The sequence below is a fragment of the Callithrix jacchus genome, chromosome 9 (genome assembly GCF_049354715.1).
Source record: "Callithrix jacchus isolate 240 chromosome 9, calJac240_pri, whole genome shotgun sequence".
In the NCBI taxonomy this organism is placed as follows: Eukaryota; Metazoa; Chordata; class Mammalia; order Primates; family Cebidae; genus Callithrix; species Callithrix jacchus.
In genome coordinates, this window is record NC_133510.1 from 50,034,122 (window position 1) to 50,048,915 (window position 14,794).

The 14,794-nt window shown below is 34.4% G+C and overlaps 1 protein-coding gene across 1 annotated transcript in view; it reads right to left on the reverse strand.

Annotated features, from left to right (window-relative positions):
- Window positions 1–14,794, reverse strand: part of LOC118144205 (solute carrier organic anion transporter family member 1B1) — a 129,163-nt gene that overhangs the window by 32,716 nt on the left and 81,653 nt on the right. The window contains exons 7-11 of the mRNA XM_035256128.3: window positions 13,872–14,018; window positions 13,585–13,683; window positions 5,914–6,156; window positions 2,449–2,613; window positions 123–318 (exon numbers count right to left, since the gene is read on the reverse strand). Of these exons, the coding sequence (XP_035112019.3) occupies window positions 123–318; window positions 2,449–2,613; window positions 5,914–6,156; window positions 13,585–13,683; window positions 13,872–14,018 (850 nt within the window). The remainder of the gene's footprint in view (window positions 1–122; window positions 319–2,448; window positions 2,614–5,913; window positions 6,157–13,584; window positions 13,684–13,871; window positions 14,019–14,794) is intronic.

The following is a 14,794-nucleotide window of genomic DNA, read 5'->3' on the forward strand; positions in this document are numbered from 1 at the left end:
AGTGGAAATTTCTCTTAACTAAAAGAGAGTTTAGTTAAAAATGTTTTCTTATATTACTTATACAGAGACTCTTAATTAGATAGTTAACATATTATGCAATTGATATAGTGATCTATACAAACCCATCGTAGGTCACGGTTAGGCCGGCAACTGATTTATTTTCACAGAGCATGGAAAAATATAATAGATGAAAGAACAATGACATTACAGCAGTAAAAAATGAGAATTTGGCAATTCCGAATGGGTTCAATTTGAATTTTTTGATGATATATCCTCCTAAAAACATTCCAGTTGCAAAAACAGGTAAGATTATGATTCCTAGAAATAAAAGAAAAAAAAGTTGTAATCATAGTTTTTCTGATATGTCTTTATAGATGAAACACAGTGTATGTCAATCAAATTTATTTAATATTATTACTTGTTTTTAAATTTTACTTTAAGTTCTGTAATACATGTGCAGAACATGCAGGTCTGTTTCACACATACACATGTGCTGTGGTGGTTTACTGCAGCTATCAACCTGTCATCTAGGTTTTAACCCCTGCATGCATTAGGTATTTGTCCTAATCCTCTCCCTCCCTTTTCTCCCCCAGCCCCCAACAGGCCCCCGTGTGTGATGTTTCCCTCTCTGTGTCTGTGTGTTCTCATTGTTTGACTCCCATTTATGAGTGAGAACAAGCCATGTTAGGTTTTCTGTTAGTTTGCTGAGAATGATGGTTTCCAGCTTCATCCATGCCCTGCCAAGGACATCAACTCATTTTCTTTTATGGCTGCATACTATTCCATGGTATTATGTGCCAGATTTTCTTTATCCAGTCTATCACTGATGGGCATTTGGGTTGATTCCAAGTCTTTGCTATTGTAAATAGTGCTGCAATAAATATATGTGTGCATGTGTCTTTATAGTATAATGCCAATCTTATTACTTTTTAAAAAGAAGAATGACAGAGCAGGATGGTGGTAGCGGGTCTGTATAATTTGTTCCTGCCAATGATGACAGTTTGGTTTCCTCAACAGCAAAAGGTAGTGGCCAAGGATATTTGTTTGTTGGAGATCATTTCTATGAGGCAATTTTGTTTTTCTGGAAATCAACAACAAAACACCATCTTTCTGCCTACGGAACTTTAGTCCTATCATTGAAAGCCTTTTATGTCTCTCAAATAGAGTTCCAAGTTCCAACCCTCAATAACTCACTCTAAATCTGCCCAGAGCTTGACAATAGAATAATTAATATATCTTTATCATTTATTTAAAAACACATAGACCCTGAATTGACAAACAGATCTACATACAGGATTAATAATGTTTAATACCTCCTATAACGTTTCCATATTATTGTCTAGTAAAAGTTATTAAAGATGAAATCTTCTCTAGGAAAAATCTCAGGCTAGGTTATTGGAAGTCCAAACAGTATCTTTAGATTTTAAACTTTTATCTTAGAATCAACAGAGAGGTAGTCTGGAAGCTTGGTCTAGTGCTTCAGTACATTCATTTTCTTTTCTTTTCTTTTCTTTTCTTTTTGAGACGGAGTTTCGCTCTTGTTACCCAGGCTGGAGTGCAATGGCGCGATCTCGGCTCACCGCAACCGCAACCTGGGTTCAGGTAATTCTCCTGCCTCAGCTTCCTGAGTAGCAGGGATTACAGGCATGCGCCACCGCCGAGCTAATTTTTTGTATTTTTAGTAGAGACGGGGTTTCACCCTGTTGACCAGGATTGGTCTCAATCTCTTGACCTCGTGATCCACCCGCCTTGGCCTCCCAAAGTGCTGGGAAAACAGGCTTGAGCCACCGCGCCCGGCCCATTTTCTTTTTTACTTATGACCTAGTTACATACCACATGATAAGTTGTTTAATTCGTCATATATTTATTGAATTCCTATAATGTGTCTTCAATACTAGAGTTATGGGAAGAATAACACAAGGAAACTTTCCTTTATAAGCACATTTAAATGTGTCATTGAAAATAGATATTGCAGTAAAAAATATTCTGGAAAATATGATATTTATTTTGAATTATGCATATTTTGATGTATTTAAATTGATACTCTTTTTGGAACTCTTAGTATCATATTTTTGTAAGTAGCTGAGTCTTGATTTCAAAGTCCATAAGTTATAGAATTATAATGATTATAATTACAAAAGGGTTTGTCTCAGGATCTCAGCACTAAATAGTAAGACCCCATTATGCAGATACTACCTCTCAATTTTTCATTTACTTGCATCATTTTCTTTAGGAACTCATCTAAAATAAGATGTAACTTCAAATGCAGAGCAATAATGACATCACAAGTTTTGTATGTTTGATAACATTTGAGAGATAATACAAGAAAATTATACTTATTTTGTATTGCTAAAATATGAAATCACTTTCACAATAAAATGTCACTTGGAATACAACTATTTAGTAGTATTTCACTTATCAAGAACACAAGTAAAAAATATGTCTTACCCAACAAAATGTTAGCCTTAGATGCAGGCTGACCATACTGTTGCTCTACATATTTGAAGATAAAAGTAAAACTACCAATATAGCTGCTTACTTGTAACAATGTCAAAAGCACAAATATAACATAGAAGGGATTAATAACGATGCTTTTAAAGGACTGGAGAAAACCTATAAATTGCAAAAATAAAGAAAATATTAGAATTCAACTTAAATATACATTTACATCTGACACTTGTGAACATAGGTCATGTAAGATTTAAAATTCTATAACTTCATAACACAAAGAGTGAGGATAGCTGGCAATAATACAGGATATTCACAGTTTTAAAATATATCCTTTCAATATGTTCCATATGTATATTAATATTTATTTGTTTAGTTTATTTTACCCTCAAATAGGGTCATACGTAAGTGTTATTCCATAACTTGCTTTCTTCATTTAATATTTGATTATCCTGGGTGTGTTACAATACTACTGCAAATGTATTAATTCACTTATTCTTTCATTCAACAAATGTTAGGTTTTCAGCTAGGTACCAGACAATATGCTAATTGTTCAAGAAACAAAAGTGAAAGTCAGTCATGGTGGCTCACACCTGCAATCCCAGCGCTTTGGGAGGCCAAGGTGGGTGGATCATCTGAGGTCAGGAGTTTGAGACCAGCCTGGCCAATATGGTGAAACCCCATCTCTACTAAAAATACAACAATAAGCCAGGCATGGTGGCACACATCTGCAATCCCAGCTACTTGGGAGGCTGAGGCAGGAGAATCACTTGAACCTGGGAGGAGAAGGTTGCAGTGAGCTGAGATCATGCCGCTGCACTCCAGCCCGGGCAACAGAGCAAGACTCCATCTCAAAAAAAAAAAAAACCCACAGTGAATAAGACATACAGTGTTTCTTATTTATTAGTACTTAATAAGTATTATCTTAAAATATAACTACTAAATGAAAATGTAAATTAAAGACAGCATAATCTGAAACCCACAGAAATATGAACATTGAGGTTCAAAATTCTTAAAGATCAATCTAGTATGAGGGTTCAGACCTCTTGTTTCTCTAGTATACAGCTTTTCTACCATAACATACTTTCTCAGTACATTTGGCAATATTATAAACCCTGTGTCTTAAGATACAAGGAAAGCAGCTAGGGGATGCTGTGTCCCAAGTATAATAATAAAATAATAATAATAATACAACCACCTATACCTATAAACAGATGTGGTAACAAACTTCTAGCTTCTGTTCATGGCAGAAATTATGTCATCTGGGCCTGTGATCACCAGGTCAACTAACTGTAATCGGAGTTAAAAGTAGAAGGAACTACTTAGAAAAACAGTAGGAAGTATCAGAGTTCAGCAAGATAGAACCAGACATGGTTACCGGGAGATGGATGATACAGGCTTTGAAATATTTTTCTCTCTTTAGATCTCTAAATATTTTCATCACATATAGTCAGAACTAAGACATCCATCTAATGTCAGCTATGAAAGAGTCGTATCTGCTTAAAATAAGGAGAAAAGAAAGTTATAGAAAAGACACAGAAGAGAAAAAAAAAAGAGGTAAGAAAATGTATAGCGGGAACAAACAACATTTAAAAATTTTTAGGCCAAAGAGCCACACTTCTCTCCACAGGTCTCCAGTCATGAAGAACCATCCCTGATTTGTAAGTATTATAAGTGAGTTGTGGCCTTTCCTGAACAGAAATGGAGTATATACATTCACAAAATCATTGCATTTTTGAGGATGAGAAATTCAATGTCATCCAGTGTGAACTTCCATACAATCATGATCTACTATAGATGGATAGATACATCATTAATAAGTGGATCCATAAACAATTCAAGCAGCATTAAACTGAGTACCTCAGGAAGAAATCTGCTCTACTTTTGAACATTTCTCATTGTTTACACACTGTTTTTGTAATGAACTGTAATCATCCTTTCATTCTAATCAGCTTTAATTCTATTAAAGAACATACAGAATAAATTCAATATTTTTTTTCTGACTATTCTTATTTTATCCATTCCTAATACATACTTGAGATCCTCTTTATTAGGGTCACTACCCTACAAAAACTGTTCATAATATAGATATGTCTACAACTGTCCTATTTTTCTATCTTCATTGTCCTCTCTGTTCTTTTTGGATCACAGTAAACCCTGCTCCTTATAGGTTTAGACAATCTCATTTTTTTAAAGATTTGATTTGGTAGAGTAGAAATATAACATATACAAAGAAAATTATTGGTATAGTACTTTTAGTTTAAATGTCAAATTTTAAAAACGTAATTGTTTAACACCTGATTCTTAGGAAAAAAACTTCTATTTGTTGTATATCCCAATTTCAATGGTAATAAATCATGGTAATTCTCTTGCCATGAACAATTTTGAGATACCAATGTAGCCGAAAGTTAACAGTCCTCTGCTATGAGCCAGTATACAGAGTGCCAGAACATCATTGCTTTTAGGATAGTGTGATAGAAAGAAGAAAACAACAATAAATAAGTAAAAGAGCTGATAAAAGGAAGAATGTATGTAGGCTACACTGGAGAATTTGTCATCTTAAAGAAAACTTGAAAAAGATGCCACGGGTTTAGGTGTTGCATTGCTTTGGCTTTTACTATTTCCCCATTTCTCCCTAATCTGCAAACTTCTGTCAACACCTCACCGTTTCACATATTTTGCTCTGGTTGCTGCCAAGTCATTCTCTTTGTTTATTGACTTTCAGTGGTTCTCCATTAGTCCCCAGGGCTTATATTCAAAAGAAGAGGCACTATCAAATGCTGAGGCATCCTAATTTACATTACTTACTCTATCTTAAATACCACCATTGCATCCACTTTATTTTTTATTTTGATTAGATTAGACAGACAGAGAGAGAGAGAGAGAGAGAGAGAGAGATTACAAAAAGAAATACACTCTAATTACCTAGGGAGAAACTTCTGACTTCCTTCTCCTTAATCTATCTCTACACCTGAGAATAGTTACGTTTAACTTCACCATAATACTTAAGATATTATATTGCTATTGTTTATATATTTCTCAGTATCACCCACTAGGCTCTTGAAAAATAGAGGTAATGTTTTATTACCAGGGCATAGTATGGTTCCTGGTACCACCTGTTGAATAAATAAAGGGATGAAATATTACAATTCTTCGAACTCTCAGTTTAAACCATATAATACTAAAATTAATATATATTATTTAGATTATAAAAAATTGATGTTTGTGCTTTTGGTTGGTTTCTCCCTGCTAAAAAGCACAGAGCTAATTCTCTTCCATTTATTATGTGTTCAAGACATATGTGTTAACTTTAATAGGTGTTTTAGAAAAATAATTTATCTAAATTCAGTGCAAAAGAAATCCAACTCCAGATGAGTTGGGTATGCTTTATTATTTTGAAATATTCAATCCTCCTTTTCATTGAGATTAACAACTCCAAGTTGACAATGAATGTAAAATACCTACCAGTTACATTTTTGGTGATATTTTTTCCTTGATTGGTCAAATTAGTTGTTTGATTCTTTTCATCATTTGTTTCCAGCACATTCAAAGATAGTAAAGCTTTCCTTTCTTTTTGTGGTTTATTTGGAGTTTGGGGCAAGAAAAAAAATGGTATGGAAGCAATAGTGGATAACAGTCCAGACACAAGGAAGCCAAGCCACCAAGCTCCAACCCAACGAGAGTCGTTAGGAGTTATCCTGATTGTGCCTAGAAGAAATAATCAGAAGAAGCCAGTCAAAATTATTTTGAAATACAATAGGTTGAGGAAATAATGATATGAAGAAAGTAAATTAAATTTTCTTAATTCCAAGACACTATTTTTTTTTGTCATTTCTGAGACTAAGGATTAGTCTAATATTTGATGACATAATGCAACTGATATTGTCTAGGAATCAGTCATGATACTGTTGTCATTGCCTGAGCTTGTGTACATTTGATGTCTTTTCTGATTACAAGGCTTGACAATTTCTATCACTGGACATATAAGCTTGCAGACCATTTAACAACTAACTACCTGTGGAAGAAACATGACTTCTCAATGTTTTCTGAAAATGTCTATTGCCACAAACTAATAAAGTCAAGAAAGGGTCAGCAATGAAATTTAAGCGGTTTGCAAGAAATTCGATAAAGGGCTTCCCACCATGCCCCAAATCAGCATTTTTTACTCTCTTAACAGCACAAAGGATAAGAAAATCCAGTGAAAATATGAGTTTAAAAGTAACCCAGAAGAGTTAGACTCTAGATATTAGGGATAATTTAATCATTTTATTTCAACCACATTTTTTTTAAATCATGAACAAGAGTACTATGTAAATGCTATATCTCAAGTGTAACTGTACTATTTTGGCAGGTATAAAGTAAACAATCTAAGTAATAAGAAAGCCTATATGAATTACCAGCGAGATATCAGAATAGGAAGAACTGGACTCTTTTTTCTTTTATGAACAACTGATTCGACAGTGATACACAAATCAATTCCATTTGTGAAAAGTACAGAAACTAGTTCACAGGCCATTGTACCACAGGAAAGTACAATATCAGCTATATTGACTTGTAAGAAAATTGGAGACACCTCTTTGCTGTTCCTCTCATTATAATACCATGTATTCAACTAGAAGTTTGAAAGGGTATGTGAACACTTGCAATAGCTCTTCTCGCTGGCTCAGCACAGACTGAATGCAAGAAAACCTTATCTCCAGCTTATCCCTATGGAGAGAAAGAGTGGGACTGCACATTCAAAATTTTAACTTTTCAGGTACCACCCTTGCAACTGTCTTCTATATTACCTATCTTGAAGTGTTGACAGCACCCAGCACATACTAGACCTCTGGAGGCTACAGAAAACAAAGATGGTAGCTTGAGCTAGTATGTAAGCATTCCCACAGCTCCTGGCCCATAGCTTAGTGCAGAGTGACCAGGTTAAAAAAAATTAAAAACTTCTTCTCTATGGGGAAGGAAATATTTCAACCACACACTTAACATTGCATCTTTTCTGTGTCTAACTCCAGCAGCTGGTCATTGTCTTGTCTATCTTGGGGCGAGGCATATGCTTGCCTCCAAGAAGCTACAAAGAACAGAAAAATGGTAGCTTAAATAACCATGAGCACTTGCCACAGCTCCTACTTGCTTCTAGATCTATGCAGAGTGAGGCTGTTAAAAAAAAAAAAAGAAATACTCAAAATTTTCTGGGAGTTAACCAAGTGACAAGCTTCTCTGTCCACCATCTAAACGTGCTCATGAGACTTTGCATACCCTAGATTCTGGAAGTTCCTAAGAAAAATAGAGCAGTTTAAGCAAGAATCAAAGTTTGAGAGGCCACAGAAGCTCTGCCTGGGTTGATTGATGAACGTTTTCTCCTATATAATTTCAGTCCACCAAGACTTGGAGGCTGATATGGTTTGGGTATTTGTCCTGCTCAAATCTCAGGTTGAAATGTAATAACCAATGTTGGAGGCAGGGCCTGGTGGGAGTTGTTTGGGTCATGGGGTAGATCCTTCATTGCCTAGGGCTGTCCTTGCAATAGTGAATGAGTCCTCATGAGAAGATACAGTTGCTTAAAAAGTTGTGGCGCCTTACCTCCCTCTTGCTCTTTCTCTCAACATATGATGTGCCTGCTCCTACTTTAACTTCTGCCAGGAGTAAAAGCTCCTTGAGGTCTCCTTAGAAGCTGAGAGGATGCCAGTGCCATGCTTGTACAGCTTGCAGAATCATGAGCCAATTAAACCTCTTTACTTGATAAATTACGCAGTCTCATGTATTATTTTATAAGAATGCCAGAATGGCCTAACACAGAAAATTGGTACCAAGAAGTGGGACATTGCTATAAGGATACCTGAAAATGTGAAATTGACTTTGGAACTAGGTAACTAGCAGAGTTTACAAGAGTTTGGAGGACTCAGAAGAAGATAAGATGAGGGAAAGTTTGAATTGTGACCGAAATGCAGATCATGACATGTACAATGAAGCTTATGCTGACAAGGTCTCAAATGGAAATAACAGTTATTGGGAGCTGGAGCAAAGGTCATTCTTGTTATGCCTTAGCAAAGTAATTGGCTGCATTGTGTTCACACCCTAGGGGATCTGTGGAAGTCTGAACTTGAGTGATGACTTAGGACATCTAATGGAAGAAATTTCTAAGCAGTAAAGCATTCAGGATATAGCCTGGCTGCTTCCAACATGATATGCTCAGATATGAGAGCAAAGGAATGACCTAAATTTGAAAGTTATATTTAAAGGGGGAGCAGAGAATAAATGTTTGGAAAATTTGCAACCTAACTCTTTGTCAAAGAAAGAAAAAGACTCTAAGTCAAAAACTGTCTCAAGTTGCAAAAGGACATTATAAAATGATTTTTAAGTTTATTCACCAGGAATCTACAACAATTATAAATATATATCACCCAATCTCAAAGAGCCAAAAGCTGTAAAGCCAACATGGATCGAACTGAAAAGAGAAATATAGAGAAATACAATATGATCATCTCTTAGTATCTGTGAGCAATGGATGTAGGACTCCCTCTGAATACCAAAATTCAAGGATGCTCAAGTCTCTTATATAAAATAGTGTAGTACAGTTAGCCCTTCATAATAGGCTGACTTTATAATACTAGGAGGCCTTAATATCTCATTTTCAATTGTAAATAGAATGATCAGACAGAATATCAATGAGGAAACAGAGGACTTGAACATTATAGACCAAGTTAATGTAATAGACACATAGAGAATACTTCACTCAATAAAAACAGAATGTATATTCTTTTCAAATGGAAATGGAACATTTTGTAAGACAGACCACATGTTACATCACACAACAGGTCTTGACAAATTTAAGATTAAAATCATACCAATTATCTTTTCTAACTACAATGGAATAAAACCAGAAATTAGTAGTAAAAAGAAAAGTAGATGATTTCAAAAATATGGCTATTAACAAGCTCTTCAATAATTAAATTGTCAAGAAATCAAAAGGGAAATTAGAAAATACTTAGATGCAAAGCAAATTAAAAACAAAACATTCTAAAACATGAGATGCAGCAAGAACAGTAGTAAGAGAGAAGTGTTTAATAATAAATTTCTACATTTGTAGGGTAAATTTTATTCTCAAATCAAAAAAACAGAGGTTATTTCTCTAATTTATGGTCACTAGCAGCATTTGGCATGATTTGCTCTCAATACACATTGATAAAATTCACATAATTATGCTAGAAAAGTAAATAATTATCTCAAATAAATAACTATTTTATACCTCAAAAAATTATAAAAAGAAAAACAAACTGAGGCCAAAGTTAGCAGAAGAAAAACAAAGATTGGAGAAGAAATAGATAAAGAATAGCAAAAGAAACAAAAAATATCAACACAACCAATTGTTGGTCTTTTTGAAAGATAAGCAAAATTGACAAACTTTACACTAAGAAAAAAAGACTCAAAATAAGAACTGAATGTGGAGACATTGAATTGATGCTAGAAAAATAAAACAATCATAAGAGACTACTATGGGAAACTACACATCAAAAATTAGATACAAAAGAAATAATAAATTCCTGGAGACAACATAACTGCTTCCTCTGTGCCATTAAAAAATTCTAATTTCTGGAATTTTAAAAAATACAACATGAATTTCATAGTACATTTAGACCTTTAGCAGCAGAACATACCAAAAAGAGGAAAGAATCTCAGAGCTTGAAAACCAGTTTTTATAATCAACTCCATCGGACAAAAATATAGCCAAAAAAAAAAAAAAATCCTTAAAAATGACCAAAACATCTAGGAATGTGGTTTCTTTCAGTCTCTAAATCACGGAGTCATAAGAAACTTTAAGGATCATTACAGATAACACTGTATAGAAAGGATTATCAACGCTATCAAAGAAAATCATGATCAGAAGAACATCATAAAAGACTAGGAGAATTACACCACTCAAGATGCTATTGTTAAGCTTGAAAGGTATCAAATACAAAAAAATACATTTCTATCTGAGAAAATTTTGTTCAGATGTTGTGCATGAGAATTCACAACATGGCCAATCAAGAAAATGATGAAAGAGATTATGGATATTGAAAAAAAAGGTGAGGAGTAAAGAATTTCAAGATATAGGTATTGGAGAAATTCAAGAGCTAATACATACCTCATCAGGGAAATTAACAGAAGATGACTTGATGAAGATGAGTACCTGTGAACTAGCATCATATGATGACTAGATCTGCAAATACATTTTACAAGTTTCTTACTCTCTCTTTTTCTCTCTCAGGAATTCCAATGGATCATAGGTCTGATTTCTTTACAGAAAGAAACCACAATTCCTGGGGAGCGAGCGCACTCCATTTGGAGGTTAGGGTACATTCTTATTTTTTGAATTACCAGATTTCTTACTGATTCTTTTTCATCTTGAAGGGCTGGTGTTCCTTTAACAGTGGTATAAATTGAGTATGGTCAGTTGGGTTAATTTCTGCATATCTTCGCAGGGATAAGACTCTATACAAGATTTTTATTTGTAGCTAGATTCTTGTTCGTAGCTAGATTCTTGTTCTCAGTTTCACAGGCAATGTATACTGGCAAACTATTTTTGAAGCCAGGCACAGTGGCTCAAGCCTGTAATCCTAGCACTTTGTGAGACCAAAATGAGAGGATCACTTGAGACCAGAAGTTTGAGATCAGCCTGGGCAACATAAAAAAGTCCTGTCTCTATAGAAAGTAGCAAATATTGACCAAGTGTAGTGGTGAGCGCCTGTAGTCCCAGCTACTTAGGAGGCTGAGATGGGAGAGTATCTTGAGCCAAGGAGTTTGAGGCTGCAGTGAGCTATGGTTCCTTCTCTGCACTGTAGCATAAATAACAGTCTCTCTCTCTCTCTCTCTCTCTCTCTATATATATATATATATATATATATTTCTGTTCTTTCACTGTTCTATACATAACAACTAAGTGTCATAATCTCACTAGATAAGACCTGAGAAAAAGTTTTTCTTGGCTCACTCACAGTCTTAAAAATTGAAAAATTCTATGTAAAAAAATTTGGTTTTTGGATTTTCTTGGAAGCTCATCAGAAGTCCGTGCCAATTCAGGGCCTGAATTTGTACAATAAAAGAATAGGCCAGAGCTGAGGAACACATGTGCTTTTGGATGTGAAGGGAGAGCAGTTCACAACCAGAAAATTCTTCCTATTCTAACCATCACACCCTGAATTCCTGTTCCTAACACTCTTTACTCATTTATTATCTCTTTAGCTATTTTAGGCATTGGAGTTTGCCAAAGTATACTTTCTAGTAAGTGAAGCTCATCATCATCCCTAAATAAGAGAAGATATAATAATATCTGAACATTCAGTGTTAGAAATTGTGATAAATTCTAAAATAATATAAGCATTTCTGAATAGAGAGGTTATAAAATCATTAACCTGAAGCTATTTATCATTTATTTCTGTACTCTTTGTAATAAAGCAATGATGAAACTGGAGTTGAATGAGTAGAAATAATTTACATAACGTGTAGCTACTCTAAGGGATATGTCTAAAATTGAACATACAAAACATATCAAGTATTTTCTTTATAGTTTTAGATTAGCAAACACTTTCAAGTTTCTGGCTGCTGTTGGCCCACTGTGATGTCTACCCCATCTTGGAAATGAATCCTTTGATCTCTTTGGAATGATCTATTGAAGGCCTGGTGAGATAGAAAATCATATTTATTTATTCACAAATGTAACTATTATTTGCTAAGATACATGACATTCTGTCATGTGGTAAAGAGATGGCAGGTAAGCACACAAATATTAATAGCTCATTGTGAGAAGAGTTACATGCTCTTGGTGTTTAATTTGGGACCAATGGAAAGTGGTGAAATAAGACTTCTCTAGGAAGAGCCACATTTTGGAAGAAACTTCAAGAACTATGCAAATGAAAGAGAGAGAAAAGTTTTACAAAGTGTAAATACAGGGAAGTGTGAGATTACAGGACACAGTAACTCGGTCAATAATTGAATAAGGTATAGACATTCATCAAGAGAAGGAATATAGTGAAACAAGTGGGTTTGGAGGTAAGATGAGGATATTAGATTTTTACACATTGTGCTTTAGGTGCTAATAAGACATCTAAGAAGGGAAAACATGAAGAAGAACCAGAAATATCAATTAACACAAATAATAGAAGTATACTCATTTACTATCTATAGAAAACTATGTAGAAGTTGATTGGGTTTCATTAATAACAGAAGCAGATTATACCAGATTGAGAAGTGGATGGGAGGTGAGAAGGTGAGATATCTTATCAAATTTAGTTGATATTTTCCTAGGTGGGTGGCTCCGAAGAGGAATAAAAAAAAAAAGAGTCAGCTAGAAAGTTGTGTGGGAATATTAAAAAATATAGGTATGTATAAAGATGAGAAATACTTGAGTGTGTGCTGAAGAAAAGAGACAGTAGAGACAAAGAATCAGGAAGAGACTCTAAACTCCAGGTAGATCTATTTTCCACTGAGTTGGGAAGAAGATAAAGACAGATATGGTGCAAGAATATTTTCAGGAAAAAGGGCCTGAAGTTGAGACAGTTTTTATAATGTGGCATCTCTTTCATCTATGAGATAAGGAGGAAAGTATGCTCCGAGAATGAAGAAGAAATCATAGATTTTATTTACGTGTCCTCTGCTTTATTCCTTTGTTCAACAAGTATTTACTGAATGTTGCCATTAGCCAAGTCCTCTGCTAGAACCAGGGAAAATGACCATAAAGTACACCGTGAAGTCTCTCAAACCACTCCAGCCACAAGAAGACTTTAGCAAACTTTAAGTTCTACCCAGCAACATCTAAGACACTATCAGCTGAAAAATCAAATTTACTTGACTGGTTTGTCAGTTGGGGAGGGAGACTTTTTGCATTTGGTTATTTTGGACCAAGCTCATGAAAATAAATTTGTTCATATTCTCTCATTTTACAGTTAGTTGTAAAAGATAGTATAAATAGGAGCTGAATTTTATATTTATTCTGATTAGTAATGCATTTATTTCCTACTTGTAACTTTCTAATTATAGTAAGCAAAGAACTATTGAAAAAGTAAATTCAATTATTTAGAAAAATGTGTGTGTGTGTGTGTGTGTGTGTGTGCACGCGCTTAGATAGACATTATCACGGTACCTTGTTCTGGTTGTACTTACTTAGATCTACATATCCAATATCCACGTACATTTTAGAAAACAGAGATCCCATTGTAAAGCCAATGACTGGACCAATCACTGCTATTGCATTCAACATACCTGAAAATATTACAAAGCAATCTTAGCAGATGCCAAGAATGCATGGTTCTTACCATGTTTTTAGAAGAAATACGATACAATACATATACCCAAATATATGTTCTAATAGGTAAAATAAATTTAGTAACTCTACTATTTTAAAGGTAAAGGAAAAGTGATAATACAATTTAATATTTTGTGTACGTTACCTAAATACAAAGAAGAATGCCCTTCTTTAGCAAAATCATCAATGTAAGAAATTCCCAATGGTGCTATGGGAGCCTCCCCTATTCCACGAAGCATATTACCCATGAGCACAACTATCCACATGTATGACCCAGATTCCTTTAAACAACCTATGTAGACAAGAGAGGGTTTCATTTTAAACATTACTTTTAGCATTCCTATTGCAAATTTAACTACACGTAAACTCTTAATTATTCTACTCAATGTTTTTTATTTTCAAGTATAAGTAATTTATATTCACTTTGCAAACTTTGAAAATATAGTACATTAGTCCATTCAGATGCTGCTAATAAAGACATACCTGAGACTGGGTAATTTATAAAGAAAAAAGGTTTAATGGACTCACAGTTCCTTACGGCTAGGAGGGCCTCCCAATAATGGCAAAAGGTGAAAAAAGAGCAGAGACGTGTCTTACATGACTGCAGGCAAGAGAGCTTTTGCAGGGGAACTCTCATTTATAAAACCATCAGATCCTGTGAGACTTATTCATTACTATGAGAACAGTATGGGGGAACCACCCATGATTCAATTATCTCCACCTGGCCCCACCTTTGACACGTGGGGATTATTACAATCAAGGTGATATTTGAGTGGGGACACAGTCAAACCATATCATATAGAAAAGCACAAACAAGTAAAACTTATCTGTAATCACATTACACACAGAAGATCACCTCAAGTGTTTTTATATAACCTTCCAGACTTGCACAAAATATGCACATTTTTTCATTATGTCCATTATATATTTAAAAATCCAGTTCATATTATTAAATGGTATATGCAGTTAATGCTATAGCATAATAACTGTTCCATGTTGTTAAGATTTCTTTAATATCAAATTTTTAATGACTGGACAGTAGTATGTTGAATAATTTTCAAAATGTAT